The 25,544-nt window shown below is 33.1% G+C and overlaps 1 protein-coding gene across 1 annotated transcript in view; it reads left to right on the top strand.

Annotated features, from left to right (window-relative positions):
- The window catches only part of LOC149790393 (dynein axonemal heavy chain 7-like), a 184,759-nt gene that overhangs the window by 153,331 nt on the left and 5,884 nt on the right, over positions 1-25,544 (top strand). The window contains exons 63-66 of the mRNA XM_089972442.1: positions 3,660-3,821; positions 5,564-5,749; positions 6,798-6,935; positions 20,919-21,149. Coding sequence (XP_089828568.1) covers positions 3,660-3,821; positions 5,564-5,749; positions 6,798-6,935; positions 20,919-21,149 — 717 coding nt within the window. The remainder of the gene's footprint in view (positions 1-3,659; positions 3,822-5,563; positions 5,750-6,797; positions 6,936-20,918; positions 21,150-25,544) is intronic.

Below are 25,544 nucleotides of genomic sequence, written 5' to 3'. Positions count from 1 at the left end.
CTATTTTTAGATAGTATATAAATTCTTTTCTTATTTAGCCAAATTGTGATGTCAACTTAAAGGGAAAGGCTAACCTTAAATTTTATTATCATGGAAAAATTCAAACATATTATAAATATTTCCTGGTATATTGCTAATCAGATAAGATACAGACAGATATTTAAGGTATGACATACTGACTTTATCATAGAACTCCTAGATGAGACAGATTAACTCCCTTGTGCTTTCAGTGATGTCAGACTAGCACATATATTTGTTAATAATGGTTGGGATGTACATGTTTTTAAATAGTCTACATTCCTTAGATTGCTTCTATTCTTTTGTATCTACTGCACTTTGCACAAATATTTCAGACCTGTCAACTCTCACGCCTGGAGAGAGAAAAAAACTCACAATTTTTGGGGTTATTCCATTCCTACCTCTCAATCTCATGTCTCCCAATTTTTTGCAGAGAACTCCCAATTATTACATTATGTCTGTCGATTTTCATTTTTTTTTAAAATTAACATAAATAGATATATTTTATGCAGTCCACAGAAGCCGTGAATATTGTTGTAACAAAATAATTAATATCACACTACAAAGTTGTTTTTTCTTCGGTAAATAGAATGTTAAGTTTAAATATTATTGACATAAATTTCAGAATTTTTGTTAACCCCTACAATAATCAATGATAGTCAGAAAATGAACCATAACAATCAGTTCAGTTTTGCCCATCACCCCCACCCACAAAAGATTGCCAGAGGTTTCTGTCCTGTGTAATCCCCCTTGAGCTGACTCCCGGTGTGACCTGTCTTAGTGATGTCTGCCTCCAGGTAGGGTAGCCAGATGTTTCTTGGTCAGCCCCTTCTCAAAGAAGGAATATAGTATTTCCACTGAAGCCTTTAGGTCTGCTCTGAGGGCTTCTGCTGAGATGTCATCAGGTCCAGCTGCCTTGCCGTTCGTCAGCTGGGTGATGGCTTTCCTGATCTTGTCTCTGGTGGGATTTACTGCTGCTTTCTTCTATTTCTGTTCTTGGATTTGGTGCAATGTTTCAGCTGAAATCCATTCTTTCTGCTGGTGCTTCATCGAGCCTAGTACTTCTTGGCATGTTGATTTTACTGCCTCCTTGACTTTCTGCCTTCTGTTGTTCGCATTGTCTTCCTCATCTTCAGGAAGCTCTTGTAGCACTTGGTACTTGTTGTTAAGCATCAGTCTGTATTCTTCTTTAATTTTTGCATCTTTCAAGAGGCTGATGTTATACTTTGTTTTCTTCTCTTTTGTGCCCATCCAGTTCTTCTTCAGCTTAAGTTTCAGCCTTGCGACAACTAAGTGGTGGTCAGATGCCACATCTGCTCCCCTCTTCACCCTCACATCTTGCAGGGATCTTCTGAACTTCTTGGCTATGCAGATGTGGTCAATCTCATTTTCTTTCACATGGTCTGGTGATATTCATGTGTTCTTGTGGATTCTTTATTTTCTCCTTCTTGGTCCTAAACGTTGCCATGAGGATTCTGGGCCCATGTTGTTCCCATCCTATTAGTGCATTATATGCTTGCTTCTACAGCAAAAGCCCAACCCCCTGTGTATGAGGTGCATTATCTTCCTCATGTCCTGAATACAGTAGCATCTCTCCTGTCTTCAGTCTTCTTTGTCCGGATTGAGTCCATCTTGTCTCGTTAATGCCCAGTAGAGATAGGTTGTAGTTCCTCATCTCTCATCACCTGTGCTGTTGTTCCTGCCTCATATATTGTCCTCCAGTTCCATTTTGCAAAGTTAATTCTCCTGTTTGATAGAAGGGTGGTCTGCTTTATGGCTTATGCAGGCTCACAGCTTTCATAGTATCATAAGTCTTCCAGAAGAAAGCCCTTCCTCCCTCAGGCTTGGGTTTTACAGGGTTGGGTTGCTAGCCCCACACCCATCCCTCCTCCTTTTACATCAGGGCTTGGGACTGGCAGTGGCAGAGTAGAACCATAACAATACACACACTTAATACAAGACTCATAGATAATGATTTGCCTTTCCTAGTCATGTTCCTGTAAATGTGTGTTAACAACAGGTTAGAAAAGAAAACGAAATTGAGAACTAGGAAAGTGACTCAGTGGCTAGCATGCTGGATGTGCAACAAAAAGGATGTGGGTTTGAATCCTACTATCAGATCAGCCAAACTCAGCCACCATGGTGTGTCCCTGTGCAAGGTACTCCCAATGCCTCATTACTAAATCATCCGTTCATGTTGCTGGGCTGTAAAAACACTAAGCTGAACTTTATAGTTGCAAAATAACATAAAAAAACTACACATGCTGTCTTTGTCAATTTTGTTTCTTTTATTAGTATAATTAGGCCAATATACTTTGATTGTTGAATAGCATTTTACAAATAATCTCACTGAATAGATCAAGGATAGAGCATATTTTTTAATATGGTTAATTTGTCTTGTCCTTTCTAGCATGGGGTAGATTGTATTTCCTATTGATCATAAAGGTTATGATGTAATATATAAAATGAATTCTATCTATTGATTGCATAATAATAGCCCAGATTTTCTGTTGAATGGAAATGATAGATATAACTTTAGAATATTTGTAAATATCTCTTATTAAAATGCATTTACTGTACACTTTGACAAAGTGTAAATACATACCATAGATATTGACTTATAGGTCAAGTTCAGCTGCAGACAACACAGAACCAGATCTGCCATTGTGTAATGCACTGGCAGATTTTTGTCTGTGCAGTTTGTTACAAGCAATCAGTAGAACAAACAACATAGACCCTGCAGCACAAGTATATACAGTAAAGTATAACACTGTCTTTGAGGTATTTCATCATTAATATGACCAAGGAAAAGTATATACAGTAAAGTATAACACGGTCTTTGAGGTATTTCATCATTAATATGACTTTGAGGTAATTTCATTATTAATATGACCAAGGACAAGTATATACAGTAAAGTATAACACTGTCTTTGAGGTATTTCATCATTAATATGACCAAGGAAAAGTTTGACCCATATTATCATTAGATGAATAAAAATACTTTTAAAACATTTTTTGTTGAATATTTACCATATATACTTACTTATAAATCAAGTACTGTTGCAGACAACATAAACCTGATCTTCCATTGCAGTATGTATTGGTACATCAGGCTCTATGGTATTTGTTCTACTGACTAATCATAACAAACTTAATAAACTGTTAATCTTCAAAAATTCTACTCATGCAACGAGAGACAGACAGACATGCTTCCAAGACACATACAGAAAATATTTCCCAGATACCATATGAAAAAACTTGAGGCACCTGTTGAGAGTAAACTTTTCAGGAATTTTGTTAGGTGTCCCTACCATGCTTTGTAAATGTAAATTTGTTTAGCAATTCAGTTTGCATTTTGTATTCATGGATATTTATTTACATGTACTTTTGTATCTGTAGACATCCAAGTCAGTTAATAAATTAAGATAAATACAAATAATCCATAAATATGGGGGTTTTAATTGCTGTAACTATTTTATGTGAGTTATTGATTAATAGCTATAGTACTTTATTATCATTCCTCTTTCCAATTAATGCATTTGATGTACAATCTTCATTCTTAATTTGACTAAATTTGCTGACTCCTTCCTCATTTATTTATTTATTTTTTTATTTATTATTTTACATATTTATATATTCAGCCTGCTTGGAAGAAGCTCCTGTTTGGCCTTTGCATGTTCCATGGTGTGGTTCAAGAGAGACGAAAGTTTGGTCCCCTTGGATGGAACATCCCATATGAATTTAACGAGACTGACCTTCGTATTAGTGTCAGACAGTTGGCCATGTTCATGAATGAGTATGATGTAAGTATTCACCTTAATGTGCACTCCACCATGAACAACAATAACATGTATCACAGATGTATGTATTCACCTGTGTATAAAGTGTACCCTGCCATGAACAACAATAACCCATATTGACAGATCACCTTTATGTGTGTCCTGCCATAGACAACAATACCGCATATACACAGATGTATGATGATAAGGACTTAATTCTGTTCACTGAAAATCATTGGAACAACCAGCATTTTGAATCCTTATATATCAGGCATTCTTGGACAGTTACAGATATTGGTCTACACTGTTTGCAATTGGTTGTCTTTAGACATAAATAAGGCAGTGTGGACATAAGCACAGCCTAGCAATCACATTAATATCTGCATGCATACACCTCCTTCATGGTACACAAGACACCTAGACATCTATTCAGGAACCAGAGGTGCTGAGTGGTTTGCATTGCCATGTGGAAAAGATGTCTGTTCTAATATTTCCATCTTATCAGACCGAGCTGGCTTCAATGCTGCATCCATGGGCAAAACACTTGAATCCATCTGCCTCAGCACTAAGTAACTAACTGTGTTATTGTGCCATAACACCAGAAAGCATCCAAACGTCTGTGCATCTATATAAATATTCACAACTTTGATTAAGGTCAAGGTCAAATTTTTTATCAATCTTAATGTTAAAGTTTAATATAAAAAGCAGACCACCCAAAACATAGGCTTTTGTGTTAATCCAACAAATTCAGTTGTGTATGAAAAAATAAGAATAATTGAATTAATTTATTAAGAAAATACAATTTACTTTATGTTCTAAATATACTTTTATAGAACTCCAGTTATTATTAATAAAAAGTGGCCGAGTGGTCTAAAGCGTTCTCCGTTACGGATCACTGCCATCTCACCTCTGTCTGCGTGGGTTCGAGTCTCAGATTCAGCCAATGTGGGTATGTGAGAAAGCTTGCCAGTAGCTTCTCGTGGGTCGGTGGTTCTTTCCGGGGTTTTCCCGGGTTCTTCCTCCACCATTAATACTGGCCGCCATGTATAGCCTATCTTGTGCTGAAAAATGGCGTTAAACCCTACAACAACAACAACAACAACAATTATTAATAAAAGCCAGATTCCACTGGCACTCATGTCTGCACTCAGGTTACTTGAGTTGCAATAAAACAGGCTGTGTATTGACTCTACCACTGCTACTCCAATGTGGTGATTAAATATCCCAGATAAAACCTGATACACTGTAAAAACCTGATACACTGTACCTATGACCTAATTTTGTCTGGTTGATTTTTACTATAGGTGGGAGAGTATTAACAAAACGGCAACAATTGTAAACTTAAAGTTCCTAATTCTGTATTTAAACCCATCTCCACCCTAAGCTGCCCAGAATTTCTGTACTAAAATTTGTGCATACAGCATGTTTTATCTCTAAAGGTCTTTGTTGGTCAGCAGTGTTTCTTAATCATGAAATTGTGCACAGATGAAAAAGCAGTCATTAGGTGGAGACATGCAGTCAATTGAAATACCAAAGCTGTTACTTAAAGTCACGTTAGGAATAAAAAAATTGATGTAATGTTTTCAGTAAAAGTATTTTTGAATATTTTTACTCAATGATAGGACACACAATTAAGCTGGCTCTACTCTTTAATAATACAGGAACATAGCATAACTTTTGTTGATTAAAGGACCATTTGTAATGTTGTAGTTGGGTATCTTTATATTGTATATTTAAATATTTTTCTTCTTTTTCTTGCTTCTCAGGATGTTCAATACAAGGCATTGAGATACTTGACAGGAGAGTGTAATTATGGCGGTCGTGTAACTGATGACCGTGATCGCCGCACACTCCACAGCATACTCAACAAATACTATTGCACACATATCATTGAGAATGAAGACTACAAATTTGATGAGAGTGGACTTTTCTTTGCTCCAAAAGATGGAGAGGTTTGTATTTTACTGAATTTTATTAAGTTTGGAAAATTTATTCCAAATGCTCTTTTTTTCACAACTTTACAATTTAATAAACTTGATAAATTATAAAACTAAACATAATTGCAGATGTTTCCAATTTCTCTAAGGCTAAATTTGTGCAGGTTTATGCAGGTTAGGGAAAGTTGTGGAAACAAAATGGAAATTCACCACATAGCAGTTAAGGAAATTTACAAATTTTCTTTAAATATCTGCCATATTAGAGTTACTACAGTATTTCTGTATGTGAATGTATAAGTTATTTTCATCAACAGGAAAATATTACACTTGAACTTTTAATGTGCTATTTCAGTCTTTAAAATCAAATTACCCACACACAGTGAAACTGAAGAAATGACATAATGCAAAATGAATAATATCCTTTACATTACTGATGTTACATATTGTCATCAGGATGTACCATCATTGGATTCAGCATTGTTATGACATCTACCAAAAGTGTAGAATGCCAATATGTTACAAATTGGAGAATGCACCCACACACACCTATTATTTGTAATTCCATGACCCATTCACTGCAATACTCGGCACTAATACAGAGTATCTTGTTTATCGTAATCAGGTGTGGCCACAGGATTAGTTCATTTCAGTTTGTACATAATTGTCAGCTATGATTAGCACAAGTTAACAGGCAATGGTCATTGAAAAGAAGATATAAAATGGATTTTCCTGCAAACTGTAACCCTATTCATGGCACTTGGCCAGACATACAGTGTTAGATTGCGATGTTATCACAACAGTACTGTAAATAAAAGAGGAAGTATCATTTCTATATGCACATGATAACTTGAACACTTTACATGGAAAAGAAATAGACTTCAGAAGAAAATAAGGGTCTTCAGTCCATGTTCAAGAAATTTCAATTATACCAGGTACTTATGCTTGTTTTGATTAACTTTCCCTGCTTATATTTATAACAAAAACACCATTATTTTCCTCAGGGAATCATAGAAGTGTCCATATGAATAGGTGTTTTTTATATAGAGGTCTCATTATGTTTCAGTATGAGAGCTATCTGGAGTATATCCGAAACCTTCCTCTGAACCCAGCCCCAGGAATATTTGGTATGCATGCCAATGCTGATATTAAAAAGGACCAGGCAGAAACAAAACTGCTCTTTGATAACATTCTGCTGACTCAGGTAAATACTGGAAACAAAAAAACTATAAAACAAAGCTTGTATAAAACAAATAATGTAATATGTTAAATAAATACACCTGCCTCAATAGTGAGAGTTCCATTATATCACACTTGGAACCCAGGGAATGCATTTTCAATGTTCAGTAGTAGTTTTATGATTTTCAAATGAATTCTGAATAGCCAGACTACCCCAGCATGTTTGTTTTTTTTAAATGCCTTCCATGGGTACCATGAATGTTTAAAGGAACAGCCATAAACCCTTCTGTTTCTTTTATAAATATAAGCAACTGCAAAATTCACATCTTTTAACTATTGCATTTTATGCACAAGATATTTTTTTAATGACTTCACAGGTACTATGCCACTTGGTCTTCTGCATTTCTGCTCACTACTTATATATTTTGACAGGAAATGATATCAACACATGTTGTGTTTGGTTCCCAGTCAGAGTGACAGTTCTTGTTTTGTCTTTAATTGGCTTAAAAGATGCATCATTCTTCACTGATGTGTTATGTAATAAGTATGTCTCGCATCAGCAGAATAAGGTATAATGTTGTTTCATATCACTGAAGGTCTGTGAGATAATTGCTTCATTAAATATCATTATAGAAAAGGATTGTCCATTTGCTGATTGTATCAGATGAATCCACATAAAGCTTGAAAAATGGACAGAAGAACAGCTGCTTTGTCTTTGACTTATAGCAAAGGGTCCCACTTAATGATTTGTCACTTATCAAAATTATACAGGAAGTTTGGCAGTGTTTATCTTTTTGAACACATTCATTTTTCTTGTAAGAAAGGAATTTAAATTTGTTTTCTTTTACATGAATTCTGAGTGCTAAGCATACTGATCTTTGCAATAGTTCTTCTTTGTCAAAGGTTGGCATTTAGGATCCTAGACTTTTTTTTCTGAGGTACTTAGAGTTTAAAACTTAAAAAATTATGTTTATTTACAAGATCTTTCAAAATCCATCAGGTCACATTGACTTATTTTTCATAAATATATATAAGTTGTTTTATGTCAGACATATCGCTTTTCCATCTACACAACCTTTTAAGAAAATTCTGTTTCTGTATTTAGTAGAAATCAAAGCACACATGTATTCTTATTTTCTTGATTGCATTAAATACTATTTTGAAAATGAGGAAAAAAATTTAGTTGTTTTTTTTTTAAATCTATCTAATACATTAAGCAGATTTTTCTTACCATCATTGGATGCAAGATAACTTTGTCATTAGAAGCAGAAAATGCAGTTATTTGTAATAAAGGAGAGAAAACGATGCTATTATTTTAATGAATTGGTTAGGTGATTGTGACTTCATGTATGCAAACAGATTTGAAAATTATAAATACTAATTTTTTACACTAATCATTTAGCAACAACAGGTTAGTCAAAGCTGAAGTTTCAACATTTGGTTTTAATTTTTTGGGTTATTTGTTATTGTTTAAATGATTTGTTTATTGATTGTTCAAAGCGCATTTATGCCCAGTCATTTGGGTTATCCCCCCCCCATTATTTTTAAACATAAGTTTTAATTATTTCATCTTCATATTTGAACATTCATTCCCCAGATTTTAAAAATTGGATTAATTTCTCCCAATATTAAACACATCATACATGCATGCTATTTTATTGTTCAGAGAAACTGATTCCAATTATGTACTAAACTTATTGCAAGAAAATTACAAAATAAACCAACCTTTTAGGTTAATAAGATCATACCAAATATCTTCTGCAGTTTTTCTCTTGCATTTAAGATTAGAACCATACAATTACTGGACCTTTTTTATGCAGAACTTATAAATGGACATAGCTCTTAGATGCTTCCTTTTCATGCAGAGTGTAATTGGATAAGTCTTTTTCAGTGTTTGCAAAATTTCAGTTTTGGCCATTGTTATACTACTAAAGTTGTAGTATGACTTTTTACAATATTAAAAATGGACCCTTCATAAAGTGTCATTTTGGTTATTTAGAACTACATTTCGGGATAATGCATTTTATATGTATCCATGGGGCTGTGAATGAGAAATGTACTGTACTTGGTTGTGTCTGTGACATTTCTGACTGAAAATGGCATTGATTTACCATATATACTCCCTTAGTAGTCAGATCCAATTGCAAACTGCAGTGACCCAGATCTGCCATCGCATAATGTATTGGCATATCTGGGTATATTCAGTTTTTAGTATTAGTCAGTAGAACAAACAACATAGACCCTGATCTACTGGCACATTATGTGGCAGTAGATCTGGGCCTATGTTGTTTGCAGTTGAATCAAACATACAAGCAAATATATGTGGTAAATGATTTGTTCTTACTGTTATCAAGAGAACAGTATAGATCCTAATCTGCCAGTACATTGCAATGTACCATGTCAGGGTCTATGATGTTTACAGCTGGGTGTGCCTGACATAAAAGTAGACACAGGACCAAGTAGAGCGTTAATTTAAAATCTTTATAACGAAAGATGCTGGCTGAATCAGAGCAATATAGGAAATAACTGGAATCAGGATCTTTGCTCTTCAATTTGTTTTCAATTCTTGTTCTTTATAATCTCTTCCCATTGAATTTGATGGACAGTATTAAAGTAAGTTCATTCCATCTATCCATCCATTAGTAAAATTTGACCTGTCATCACCCTTTTTATCTGGAGCAGAACACCATTAAACCCTGTAAGATATCTTCACAAATCTTGGCACATGTATTGGATTTTTGGTCTAGATGTGCCTTTGGCCATTCACACTTCTTAGTTTTAACATTTTTGATGTTTTTGTCCATTTTGTTCATCCATCCTGATTCACATTTTCATTTCCAAGACAAAACTGTTTGAGATGGCACTGTGAAGATTTGGTACAGATATATTAGACTAGTGATTTAAATGTGTCTTTATAGCCTATCGTGTGCTGAAAAATGGCGTTAAACCCCACAGCCACAACCACATAAATGTGTCTTTAGCTGTTGACATTTCCTCAGACATTTGGTATTTTATAGCAAGATATTTCTTGAAAAACTTACTGTTTAAAATAAACACTTTTAGGTAGGGTAGTCAATATAGATGACTCCCTCTTCTTGTTTAATTTATTTTGCATTGTAAATATTACACTTTCACAGTATTTGCCAGAGATGGTGAGGAGTTGGGGTTTGAAAGGAGAAGTTATTTTTAAAAAATTGCATAAAGAGCATGAAAACTTTACAGTTTCATTCTTGCATTGCAATTTCTTGCTTGGTCTTTACAAAAAAAAACTTTTTTTCTTTCTTTCTTCTGGGAAGAATTGAACATATATTTATGATTGATTTATTATGTAAAATTTCTGTAAATTACTTTTGTCAATGAATTTCTTATGATTTTCAGTTTGAAACGCTATCTAATGTGTTTATGATTTTGCTAACATTTTTTTTTTCTTTGTTTATGACTTGCTTGTGCATTCGATAACCCACACTCTATGGGTGCATAAATCATTGTGTCTGCTACAATCAATTTACCGATGACTCAATCGGATGTTACGGTCTGTATGCATACATATACAGAAAAGGGTAAGAGAAGATTATTGAGGAATCATGCTTTATACAGCACAGTTTTTATAATATCACCTTTCTCTTTCCTTTATAGATTTAGTGATTATTTATCAATGAAATCTCACTCCTTAGTGTGCTTTTTTGTCTAAGGATGTTTTAGAATGAGTTTTTTTTACATCAATTACAGTTTTAAAAATTATGATTCATAAATGATTTATTGATTACGTTGTCAGTAAATGATGGACTAGTATGGTAGAATACCCACTGATCTATTTGTTGATTGAATTCATTAAAAAATAGAAGGAAAAACTTCTCTTTCCAAAGGTTGTATCCCAGAACAGAACTTGCAGGATGGATTTGTTAATGAGGGGTGATCGAATTAAAAGATGATAAAGCATGATAAATGAGCCTTTTCAAGTCATCAGTATAGTGGTTATTCAGATAAATCTGTTAGGGTCATTCAGATAAATCTGTAGTGGTCATTCAGATAAATCTATAGTGGTCATTTAGATAAATCTGTTTTTCAAGTTTAGTAGACCAGAGTTAGAGCTGTTCTATTCTATGTATTCTATTTAACACACTATAATTATAACTGATATGGTATATTTATGATGTTTATTACTCTGGAATTAGAACTGATTGGTACATTTTATGGTATTTAGCAGATTAGATATAGAATTGATACGGTATATTTATAGTATTTTGCACACTGAAATTAGAACTGATATGGTATATTTATGATTGTTAGGTTACTGTAATTAGAACTGATATGGTATATTTATGATGTTTAGGTCACTAATTAGAACTGATATGGTATATTTATGATGTTTAGGTCACTAATTAGAACTGATATGGTATATTTATGATGTTTAGGTCACTGTAATTAGAACTGATATAGTATATTTATGATGTTTATTACACTGGAATTAGAACTGATATGATACATTTGTGCTGTTTATTACACTGGAATTAAACCTGATTTGGTATATTTAATGGTATTTAGCAGATTGGATATAGAATTGATATTGTATATGTATTGTATTTTGCATACTGAAATTAGAACTAATTTGATATATTTATGTTTAGGACACTGGAATTATAACTGATGTATGGTATGTTTATGGTATTTATCACACTGGAATTAGAACTGATATATATATATATATATATATATATATATATATATATATATATATATATATATATATATATATATATATATATATATATAGTATTACATTTACTACAGAAAGACCAAATGAATGATTTTTGTCATGCTCACGATGGCCAAATCTTAATATGGTGATTGCCTTTGTGTCCATGCACATTCATATGGCTATTTATACCCTAGATTACAGTAATCTTGGAGTGTTAAAGTTACTTAGCTAAATAAAAAGTCAGACTCAACCAAACAGAATCTTTTGTTATATTTAATTTAGAAAGAAAAACATTATTATAAAAGCCAACCTCTCTGCAGTTTTTGAAGTTGTTCATGAAATTTTCTTTAATCGTTGATCAGTGATATTCTGGATTTATTAGTCTTTTCAAAGAATGAGATTTCATTATCAGATATACTCTGTTGTATAATAGACCTTGTACAAAAATTTACTCTGTTGTACAATAGACCTTGTACAAGAATTTACTCTTTTGTACAATAGACTTTGTACAAGAATGTAATGTTGTACAATAGACCTTGTACAAGAATGTACTCTGTTGTACAGGAGACATTATACTAGCATGTACTCAGTATATACATTTTTAAGCTAGCGATACTGTCTGTATGCGGAATAACATAACAATATATCTTTTATAGCTGATAGTCTTCTGTTTTCAGTTATGAATTTAAATTTATGGCTAAAGACTTGACATCAGTGTTAAGGCCTGAGTCTTAACCATTTAGTGTCAAAAAGAAAAAAATATAACAGTCAAACTTAGCTTAAACAATCACCTCAGGGAAACAAAAAAATTGCATTCTGAAAGCTGGTGGTTTAAAGAGGTTCGTTAACAAGAAAATTTCATTTAACAGGACCATGAAAGAGTGATTGCTTAAAACAGGTGATTGTTTAATATGTTGACTATTTAAGTCAGGTTTAATTGTTTTCAGTAATCTAGGATTTTGACTCCAAATGAGATATTTTACAAATGAACATATTCTGCTTAAAGCTGCATGACTTTTTAAATGACCAAAGTCTGTTAAAATTTTGAGTGCAGATTTTAGTTATAAATGTTTTATCATTAATTGATTCTTTATGGCATCATACAGTCTGATACCAGTGATGAACTGAAGCACTGTTTGTCTCACATCAAACACAGTGCTAGCATGTATTACCCATTTGTTTTCAACAGCTAAGTAGTACTGAATATCGTTGCAAACATTTGCAGAAAATTTTTTTGAATACCTATATTGGCTGTGAAACTGGAGACTTAGTGATTTTCATCCAGATTTCACAAATTGCGAACCTTGTCACTGATGTCAAATATTGCATTGAAAAATACAGCTTGCTGTTGGCATGTACAGGAATGCACATATTACATGGTGACTGGGCAAATTAACTACTTTGAATCTTTTTATAAATTATCCTTTCAACACAATTATCTATTAGTGTAGCTTATTTTTACCAATGACCTTATAGATCTTTTGGGACAAATGGCTCTTACTGTTGATGTTGTTGTTAATTTTAGAAATATCTTGTTAACTCAACTGGTCAAAGAACAGCAGTGCTGATTAAATGACCTGCCCATATGTTGTCTGTCTGTCCATCCATTAACACAAGTTTGCTTGCTTTTGTGAATCCTATATTACTGGGAGGATTGCTGTATAATTTACATGCACATCCATCTCAGAGTATCTAAATGGTCTTAAAACAAAAATGGTGGCTATCTAACAGTCAAATTTAGCATGCAGCCATCTTGAAAATCTTTTTATAGCTTCTTTTTCTGAATGGATGGTCACATTGACATGGAGTTTTCACTAAAGGACTTGTCAGGAAATATAGATTGTCCTGATTAAAAATGTTCTTGATCAGACTCAAGCATATCCACCATTGCAGTTTTCTTTAAAACCTTCTCTCGCTACTGCTGCTAAATGGAAAGTTGTATCAACAAGGTGATTTTACTAAGGATTTATTGTGATGTGTAGTTGGTCTTAAATGAAAAGTGCTGATTAGACCTCGAATATAGCAGTCATGGTGGCCATCTTGAAAACCTTGTTATAGCTACTGTTTGTGAGCAAATGGTTGTATCAACATTTGATTTTCATGGAAAGACTTCATATGATATGTAGTTTGTTTTAAATAAAAATGGTACAGTCTGACGTCCAACATTGCTGCAAACCATCTTGAAAATCTTGTTTGGGTCCCACGTGACAGAGTTGGTGGAACTCTGTAGTAATCATGTCCATAAATATCTGTCCATCAGTCTATCAACAAGACCACTCCAGTGGTCTAGTGGTTAGAACGTCTGCCTCAGATGCGGGAGGTTGCAGGGTTGAACCCCGGCTGAGTCATACCAAAGACTTAAAAAACTGGTGCTAGCGGCTGCCTGACTTGGCACTCAGCATTAAGAGGTTAGCGTTAGGACTGGTCGGCCTGGTGTCAGGATAATGTGAATGTGTGGAACATCATGCTACATGTCTGAGGCATGATGCCTTAGTGCTAGGCATCACTATAAACTGCAACACTGCAGACATCGTAGCGATATGACTGAAAAATTGTTAAAGCTACATTAAAAATCCAAAACACACACACACACACTGACCATTAACGATATGGTTCTGCAAGATGACTTTACTGGGAATTGTTAGATTTCATGCTATATGGTAAGCTGCTTTTTATTGTTGAGACCCTGAATGAGTTGTTTTAAACTTTCTACATTGTCATTTACAGGAGTTATTTCCCCAGATTGCAAATCTTCATGGCTTTGCAGAATAAATTTACCTATGGTTGTTGGATATCAACCAAATTGGTATGCAGCATTATACAGATAAGACCTTGACTGAGTATGTTTGTCAACATTCCCCAACATCATTTTCAGCAGTTTTATCCCCTGATCATTGGTCCTCCTGATTTAGTTTCCACAACATAACTTGACCAATATTTATTGGGTTTCAGCTAATTCTGGTTTGTGGCTTATGTTTATGAGACTGAGGCTAAGTTTTATTTCTTGTGTTGCATGATGTCATTTACAGAGGTTATGCCCCCTGAGTATTATGCCCCCTGAGTACCAATCATCCCAACTTTAGTTTCCACAGCATAACTTGGCAAGGTATTTTGGTTTAATCAGTCTTATATGTAGTGTTTATTGATCAGACTTTGAATGAGTTTGATTTCTGGTGTTGCACAACAATATTATTTACAGAAGTTATACCCCCTAATAGCCCAATATCTCACTTGTATTTCCGTAGTATTAGTTTACCAAGGATTGTTGGATTTCAACAGGCAGGATCCTTTACACTGATCAGACCTTGAATCAGTTTTATTTTCACTGCTCCATATTCTTACTGAGAAGAGTTATAGATCCTGATTGCCCTGTATGATGTTGAAGAACTTGCCAAGCCTATTGTAATGAATTGGGTCGTTGTGATGCACACATTGCTTGCTAATAGGTCTCATTATCTCACTCCACCTGAAGTGATGGTGTTATAAAATGGAGATTTCACTATTTTCATACTTGGGATGGCTTCTTTTGCAGCAGAAGTGGTCAGTTAAACAAATCACAAGGACCTACATAACTTAGGATATCACTGACTGCTTTAGAGAATTAGAAAACAAATCACTGTGACATACATGTGGCACGAGTTAGATTACAGGACTCTGCTTTAAGTAATTAGAAAATAAATCACTGGGATCTACATGGGTAGACAATAAAAATAATGTATTATTCATAATTTTAAGAATAAGTTAAGTGGTCTGAATTTGAAATTTGACACAACTCTAATCGTATCAAAGAGGAAAGTTGTGCACATGTTCATGTTGGAAATTCAAATTTTGCTTTGTTAATTAAAGAAGCATGTCATTCTTTGAAATATTTTCTTCACACTGCTACTAGTGTTTAAATGCAGAAATGGTACTCTTGTTGGAATATCTCTGCATTTTTCTGTGTAACGCTTAACTGGACTGAGCCAGGGCTCTCTTTTTTTTCTCACAGACCACTGTAACCATATTTAGAAATCATATTACATGTTATAATTTATTTTAGATAAAGAAAGTGCCTTGATGGATGACAATAAAAATCAGTTATATAAACTAGATACATGTATTCTAGACTGTATATTGACTCCAAATATTTTGATGCATTTTGCTTTTTATATTTGGCAATCAATAATAGAATCTTTTGCATGCAGCCTCGTGATACATAATATATTTATGCTACAGAAATATGTGCTCTCTGTTATTGGGCTTAGATTTAGTTACATTGGGGGAAATAAAATTATATCTGTGCAGATGTAGTTTTGAATAGTATTCAATCTCATCCATTTTAACATAACTTCCTCTAGTATATACTGATTTAATCTTACATGATTGATCTGGTGTTTGATGTGAATATTAAATATTAACACCCATATTGCACCTATTTATGCACTTTAAATGATGTCCATGCATCAGGATTCTTAGATGCACTAAATTAAACCTCTATAAATCCCAGTTTTATTTATAATTCAATCGACACTGCATAGATATAAATAAATGGAAAGCATTATAGAGAGGGTATGTGGTACATACATAACTGCATGTATGTTTGTTCTGAGTCTTGGGACAGAACTCATTTGATATGGCGTATGAATACATATTGGCCTGATGGCGTATACATATCCCTACACCATATCGAACTCATTCTGTTTGTTGACATGGAAAAAAACACTCATGTAGTTTTGTGTACGTCTAGTCAGCTCACATTACTCTGCAATGATGCTTAGTAGAAATTTAAAAAATAAGCACAAAATATATTTATTTTTTACACATAGCTGCTGCATACATATATATATATATATATATATATATATATATATATATATATATATATATATATATATATATATATATATATATACACACATGTAGTTGTATGACACAGGTTATGGTGATGGGTTTTTTCTTATATATTTCATTTACATAAAATGATGAATATGGTAAAACTTTAAAAACTTTTCAGTGGTCAGTATACTGAGACAAATAGGGTACAAGAAATGTTTGTCATTTCTTCTGCAAATGTTGATAAACTTTCCTAAAACATTATAAGATAATGTAAAAATGAATTTAGATCTAAGATAATCTAAAAATTAAATAAGTTTATATCAGTTTAACATGGTTTCTTATCAGTTCAGTACAAAAATTGGAATTTTGAGTCAGAATTTAGTTTCCTTGCTAAAAATATATTTTTCTGTTCTGTAGAATCCAATAATATACATGTAAACAACTTTAAAATGAGAATTAGGTACTGTGGTTTCATTTATTTATATGGGTATGAATTTTTATGGTTTTGTGATAACATTTTTAGGGGTACTAAAATTCACTAATTTGTCTGTCAAAAAATTGCATATTTATAAGTGGTGTTGAAACCAATAGCTCATTTTAATATTCAAATTTCCATATCCTGTATTCATTTCATATTTGTTTTGATGTCATTATGAAATATTTACCATTGTCACTGTTGATTCAGGTTGAATCATAAGTCATGAAGTCAGAATTTCAAGCAAATTATGTAAACATTTGTAACCAGTCTCACTTGTGTATTGATTTAATTTGTCTTCCGGTACATTTGTAACCAGTCTCACTTGTGTATTGATTTAATTTGTCTTCCGGTACATTTGTAACCAGTCTCACTTGTGTATTGATTTAATTTGTCTTCCAGTTAGCTAAATTACTACACTACATAACACTTCTGTGATTAAATCAAAGTGGATGACATTTCATAAAATACACAAAGAAAAAGATCTCTTATGCTGAAATTTTGATCCATTATCAGTATAATTAGTGACAGCTAATAAAAACAGAGGAAGATTGTGAGAACTATTTGAGAATTATTTTCAGAACCATTTTCATGCATTGGTGAAATATATATAACCTGTCTGAACATGACCTAGCTTTCACAAAACATCTTTATTTGAATACAGTTTCATCTGTTTGATTAAAAAAATTCTATCCTCATAAAATGTTATAATCAGCAAATGCATGGACAGTTGTGTTGCAAACTATGAACTTCACAGTATTTTTGTTGTAATTTCCAAATGATGGCTTATAACAAGATTACGTCAAGTGCATACTGAAATCTTAGCGGTTTTACAAAAGCTGTTCCTAATCTGGTGAATTTTCTCATTCTAAACTGCTCTTCAAAATCAAAAGGTGTGTTAAATATTACAGCCTTGATTGTTTAGAATTGGTATTATTAATGTAGTAATTAAAAAGGCATACATATTGGAATAAGATTTTTAAATTACTACAGTCTGTCCCATTGCTCATTGTTATATAAATAAGAAAAAGGTAGAAAACAACTTGTTGGTCATTAAGTGAAATAGATGCTGAAAGAGATGTCTGAAAGTTTTATTAACCTCAAAAAAAGTGGACGCATTCATATTATAATGATGCAGTGAATATTTGCATAGCAATTTTTAATTCATGTATTTTTCCAGACATTATTCATTTAAGCACTTTTTAAAGTATTTTATTTCATATATTAACCTCAGTTTAAAACTAAAATAAAGAATGCAGTAGAGCAAAAGAAAAAATACGGACAACAAAATACTACAGCCTATATGAGCACAAATCAGGCACCTGTTAGGAACAATCCCTAACACTGTCTTTTCATCTGAGTGCAATCAGGACTGCTCCAGTGGCCTAGTGGTTAGAGCATCTGCCTCAGATGCAGGAGGTTTCAGGGAGGTCACAGGTTCGAACCCCAGCTGAGTCATACCAAAGACTTAAAAATGGTACTAACAGCTGCCTAACTAGGTACTCATCATTAAAAGGTTAGCGTTAGGACTGGTCAGCCTAGTGTCAGGATAATGTGACTGGGTGGGATATGATGCTGCTTGTCTGTGACATGATGCCCCATGTCTGTGGCACGATGACCCATTGCTAGACATCACTATAAACTGCCACACTGCAGACATCATAGCAGTATGACAGAAAAATTGTTAAAGCTACATTAAAAATAAAACACACACACACACACACTGCAATCAGCAGTCAGTTATGGCAGTTTTTGATGTGTAGTAGAAGAAAGCAGCTGAAGTTAAAATGTATAAGAGATTGGTCGTAATTGCCTTTTGTTTTGAGAAACCTGGATTTGTTTGGGATTATTCACATGACAAACATCTCTGCATACAAAAAGACTTGACACACACGATTGTGTTATCCAAAAATTAGTAAGTTCAGCTTTAGGACAGTTGTGTAATTAGTGTATATACCATATATATTCATTTACAAGTCAATTCCAACTGCATCTTGCACAGACCCAGATATGCCACCACATAATATGCCAGCAGATCTGGGTCTATGCAGTGTCTTACGATTAATCAGTACAACAAAACAACCAAGACTATGATCTGCTGGAACATTCTGTATAGAAGATCACGGTGTGTATTGTTTGCAGTTAGACAACTTATAAGTATATTTTTTTGTTAGCACTTGTTTTCAGACATTAGTTTATTATTGTATAGTCTTTTTGTTCCTTTGGATTGAAATTAATGCATGCATAAAATGAGATGTACTTTCATCAGGATTTAAATTTTAATAGGAAAGTGTTCTTCCCGTAATTATAAATTTTCATTTAGCTATGTTTTGTTTTGATTATTCAATCAGATGGCTGTGGTTAAACCTTAAATCCCAGAGAATTGGAGATAATAAAGTGCAAGTTTGTCACTATAATATTTTCAACAGCACTTTCACTTGAATAATGGATCGATGTAAATATGTATTAAATCTAATTTTCATCGATTATTTCATTATTCTTTCTTTCATTTTCAGTAATACTTGTACTTAAATATTTTATGCACTTTTTCTCTTTCTTTACATGTTCTTTCTTCTTTCTATCCTTACTGATTTCATCACATATATTAATATAGCACAGTCAATGGAAAAGACAGCTACTGAATATTGTATACATACCTGTGTATTGATGCAATATAGTCGAACACTGTTTCATAATTCTTTGTTTTCTTTAAAAGTGGTTTCAGACAAAACAAACATGCTAGGCACTCTAGTTAGTGTTAGGACTGGTCATCCTCATGTCTGGATAATGTGACTTGGTGGCACATCATGCTACATATCTGTGGCATGATGCCACAGTGCTAGACATCACTTTAAACTACATGTACCACATTTCAGACATCATAGCAATATGACTGAAAAATTGTTAAAGCTACATTACAAATCCAAATCACAGACACACACACACACACGCACACACAAAAACAAACACATGGAAAGAAAATATTTTACTACAGTAATAAAGTTGAATTATCAAATGGCTGATTAGGAATGAATCAGAAAAGGGGGGGGGCATGTTGGGTGTTTTATTTCATGGTTCAAAGTAACCATGAAATCAGTGAAAATTGGCATCCCACAAAAATGTTTGAAACCACAGTATTTATCATGATGAAAGATACAGATTTCTTTTTTTAGCATATTTTTTTAATGAAATATGTAAACAGGGACAGGACTTAAAATAAATAAAAGGAATACTACATAAAAAATTTATAATCACAATGAAAATGTATTTCCTTTCATCCTATTCCCTGGAGAAAGAATTTTTTTTTACAATGTACTTTAACAGCAATACAAAAATTATGACATTAACCTGTGAAGTACTAAGCAAAGTGAAAAAAAATGCTGCCATTTTGCATCTTTTTTTATTGTTGCTAAATACTAAATTAATGCCAGACAACCTCAGTTGAGTCACTGCTTTTAATGACTTTTATTTCCAGTAATACATACATTATTTATTATTTTAATTCAACTCAGATACATGTTAGAAAGGAAAAGTTAAAGAATCCTTTTGGTTTGTTTTTATTGTTTATGCTTAATACTTTGGGTAAATTAATTTTATTTTGCTAATTATTTTTTTATACTAATTTCTTTGCAGTGTATGGATTAACTATCATTTTTGCAAGTAGAAGTTATTTTGGAATTTGTTTTCTGAAAAATTCTCTACTGAATTGTTATTTTAAAATTGTGTATAATTTCTGTAGATTTCAGTTGGTACCATATAAACTCACAAGTTAAGTCCAAGTGCAGACTGCACAGACCTATATCTGCCATCAAATAATGTGCCAGCAGATCTGGGTCTGTGCTGTTTGGAGTAATCAGTAGAACAAACAAAATAGACCTGGATTTGCCAGTGCATTATGTAATGGCAGATTAGCTGTTTGCAATTGGACTTTACTTGTCAGTATATATGGTATATACATTTCACTCAAATTGAAATATAGTCACAGAATGTTAAATGAAGCTTATTTTAACACCTAACAGGCAAGAGCTTCGGCAGCAGGAGGTAAATCTAGTGACGATGTCGTAGATGATGTGGCAGCTGATATTATCTCTAAACTTCCCAACAACTTTGACACCGATGCAGCCCTGAGGAAATACCCAACGTCATATAAACAGAGCATGAACACTGTGCTTGTACAGGAAATGGTGCGATTCAATCGACTTCTAGCCACTGTCCGATCAAGTCTGCAGAACATTCGCAAAGCCATTAAGGTTTGTTAGAACATTTTTCTTTGCAAGTTTTTAATGCAAGGATGTGTGTGATTTTGTTGAAAATGGATAGTCTTGGACAGCTTTGCTGGTTTATTTTGAACATTTTTTAGGGTTTTCTTTCTTATAAGTGCTTGCTTTTTACCTATTTCACACTAACCTGTCAAATTCTTAATGGCTGAACAGGGGTGGGTTTTTTTGTTGGTTTTAATGTCACTTTATGCACATTATTGGCTTATCATTGCAAGAAAATGGGATCAATATGCCCCTCCAAAAGAAATAGCAAGGCATCCAACCAGGTTACAGGCACACACTGGTCGGATGGAATGTACAGGTCCTGTACAAATGTAAATACTGTAATTACTCTAAATGACCCTTCAGTTTTGTACAAATGTAAATACTGTAATTACTCTAAATTACCCTTCAGTTTTACTGGATACTATATTGTCAACATTTTTTATACTTTTAAATAGTAGAACAAATTTTTGGACAGTAATAAAAAAATTTTTAATGTCAAAATAAAAATAAATCCAAGTGTGAATGGTAGCAGAGCATAAATGCCATCCCCACAAGAGGCTTAAGCATAATTATTGCCATTGTAAGTGGTAAAAGAAAGCATAATTATTGCCATTGTAAGTGGTAAAAGAAAGTATAATTATTGCCATTGTAAGTGGTAAGAGAAAGCATAATTATTGCCATTGTAAGTGGTAAAAGAAAGCATAATTTGGGCATTAAAAGTAGAATCTTTAAATTACATGCCAGAATTATAGCATGTATAAAAAAGATACATTTTTACTACTAGCCTGGTTCTGCAGCTGGACAAAATTCTTGTCACAAAATGCAAAATCCATATGGATTAGAAGCAGAACACACACACAAAATATACTGAAAAATTATTTTTATTCAGCACTCACTTCAACTAGTCTACATGTGTAATTTTGGCTGAATGATCTTGAAATGGAATCCTGCAATGATCATGGTGAGATGCTTAGAGTGCTGATTTACATTACTCTCATATTCTTCTTTCAAAGTTTGTAAAATAGCATTGATTTGTCCCTTTTTCTTATCTGACATATTTTGAATTTTGAACATATCCATCAGCTCTAATATTGTTCCATCAAATACAATCCACAACTCACACTACCGGTTTAAAGCATTTCACTTAACATCTGGTGCCATCATCTTTAAAAATATAGACTGGTTCACTAACTAACTAGCATATCAATAAAATGAAAATGTTAGGCAAAACTCATGTTGGAGAAACCCGTCTGTTTTCTTGGAATAGGGTCATATACAGTTGCTATAAATAGCAAATAAAGAAGGTGATCTTATGCTATTCTTACACAACAGTCACCTTTTTAAGAATATTCTCAAATTTATATGAGTGAAATTAAAGAGATGATAATAAAAATGACAAAAACCACTTTTTATTGCTCTTTTTTTAAAATGTAGCAGAAAAGCTTAATCCATTTACAGTTTAGCAGAAAATGTAACTTGGTGAGAAAAAGGCATAATGATTGTGCCAAAAACATAATGATTGGCGTGTATGATAGAGGCCTGTATTGCATTACTGAAAACTAATGACTGAATAGTCTATGGCTTTGAAACCATTGTGGTTACCCTCATTTTCACATGGATTACTCAATAGATAGCAATGAAAACAGCTGACATGCTCCACAATATACAATCAAGCAGTTTCCTACACAACTGCAAGTGTGTTAAACATAATGATAAGAGAAAAACCTTTTATTCTGAGACAGTTGAACCACTGCCCAAACTAGTTACTTCATTTCTGTCCATGTGTGCTTTTTGTATCTTAAGCAATTTATTATTTACAAACTCAGAAGCCTTTTGATCTGCACTTATAAAAATTGATAACTTAACCATACCAAACTTAGTCATAAAACATGCACACTTGAGTGATTTGTATTTTGAGCTTTCTTTTCTATACGCCTTCAATATTTGAGACCCAGTTTCACCTACAAATGAAAATTGGTATGTGGATGCACATCAAAGAGAGTAATTCAGCCATACAGAAATTAGGTAACTAATTTATGCAGTTGATTGACATATTTGTTCAGCTTATTATCCTTACACCCTCAGTATGTCAGACCCCATTTTAAAATTAGGTCATTGTGACATACTTATCTCACTTGAGTAACTTTTTTATTTTCTTGCATTTTCAGTTATTTGTTTGTACTCCCTCATTATCACCTATACTCAGAAAGATTTTATATATAGGTGCATCAAAGTAAGTGCAACTAAGCCATACCAAAACTAGACCACTGTGACCTAATTTCCATGCTTAAGTGCTGTATTTTAATTTAATTGTTCTTAACACACACACTGTCTAGACTCTTTTCATCTACAAATTAAAATTGATGTGTAGATGAATCGCAGAGAAAGTAAATGAGCCATACCAAAACAAGCTCACTGTGACCTAATTTTACATTTAGTAACATCTGTATTTTCAGCTATTTGTTTTGTACATGCTGAGTATCTTGTACATTTGTGGATGCATTTCAGGGACAGTAACTCAACCAAAGCAAAACTAAGTCACTGTCATCCAGTTTTCAATTTTCAGCTATTTGTGTTCATACATATCCTCATCATCGTTGACCTTTTTATCACCTATATGAATAAATCTTGGTATGTGGCTGTATCGCAGCAAGAGTAACTCAATAATTCCCAAACTAGGTCAATGTGACCTTTTTGTTAAACGCGAGTGACTTGTATATTTTCAACTATTTATTCTTGACATGCTCAATATCTTGGACACAAAAATAAAATTGTATACTATTCACAATACTGAATCGTTATGCCTATTATAAAGTGATATGGTAATCAGACTTGACAGTTATGTTATATAATTCTTTGGAATTATTAATTTCTAGATTTCAAGTGTGGTTTTTTATTGCAAGTGACCTGAATAACTGGGACAATCATTGTCAATTTCTTATCTTGGGCCTAGAAAGCTGTTAGTGTCACTCAGCCTGTGGATTTTTCCCAAGATGTTTGCATGTCAGTGAGGAATTTTTATATATTTTGGTTTCAAGGGATGAAATTCATCCATGCTGTGGCATGGTATCTATTGTCTTTTGCCAAATATAGCTTTTATTTCTAATTATGGTAACAAACTATATGGTCTGACAAAGATTAGTAACAAAGTATAGATTCAACGACCTTTCAGGTCAGCTTCTATATGTCATGGAAGGCAGTTCAAATTTAGGCAAGTGTTTAGACCCTATAGTAGTATTTATATTTCCCTTGGATATTGTTCCACTGATGGTGATACTTGAAAAAGTGGTAGGAAATCACCACAGTAATTCCTCAAATGGTTTAAATGTTAATATAAATTATCTAATAGCATTTAAAGAAAAGAAGATTGATGGCAATTATTATGAACATTATTATTTACATCAGGCCATGGGCCACAGGAGCAAGATCCACATGAAAATATGCATTTTAATCAATATTCATAATTAGTGATGACGAACTGTTCTTGCTCCTGTGGCCCATGACCTTAAGCATTTTATTTTTCTTTGGCACCCAGCCAAAATAATTCTGGACACCCCTGAGTTAGATCAGTATGTTTATTAAAAAAACAAGGTCGGTGAATAGCAATGTCTCGTGAGTTCTGTTATTCCATTTTATCTGTTGTAAACCAGTATGACTTCCAAGTTTTAAGTTGCTAAACAATGTAACTGCCAAACTGAATGCCTCACATGTTCATGTATTAGTTAATGGGTTGGCAACCATAGACAGCATAAATTTTGTCTCTTTGCTTGCTTAAATTTACATTAGTGTGTTCACTTATGAAACAAATAAATTCATAAAATTGATATTAATTCAGCATTTGTCATTTTGGAAATAAAACGTTCATCATCAATTCAACTTTTTACTGAAAGAAAAAGACAAATTATGATCAGTTGCCCAAACCCAATTTTAGGAGAAATACATATACCATAAAATTTAACCAAATGACTATTATAATAATACAGGGAGATTTGGTCTCCCACCTGGAAGAGCAGGAATTTTACCTATTTTCCAGTATATATATATATATATATATATATATATATATATATATATATATATATATATATATATATATATATAGAGAGAGAGAGAGAGAGAGAGAGAGAGAGAGAGAGAGTACTCATTTTTGGAACCTCTGTCTTGTTCTCTTTAGGGGCTGTGATACATGTATACCAGTAATAGTTTGTGTATATGCATTTTCAAAGAAATTACAGGTAGAATGTAACACATTTGAAAACTTAAATTCTTCTGAACCTGTTTGAAATTGAAATAGGTGAAATGTACTTATTTCCTGTAGAATAGGTTCACATGAGGTTTAAAATAGCTCAAAACATCCAGAGATTCTTACAAATAAAGTCA

The sequence above is a fragment of the Sinohyriopsis cumingii genome, chromosome 10, assembly GCF_028554795.1.
Source record: "Sinohyriopsis cumingii isolate HCF-2022 chromosome 10, ASM2855479v2, whole genome shotgun sequence".
NCBI lineage: Eukaryota > Metazoa > Mollusca > Bivalvia > Unionida > Unionidae > Sinohyriopsis > Sinohyriopsis cumingii.
Note: the sequence above shows the minus strand (reverse complement) of the source record. Positions and strands in the feature narration are given on the sequence as shown.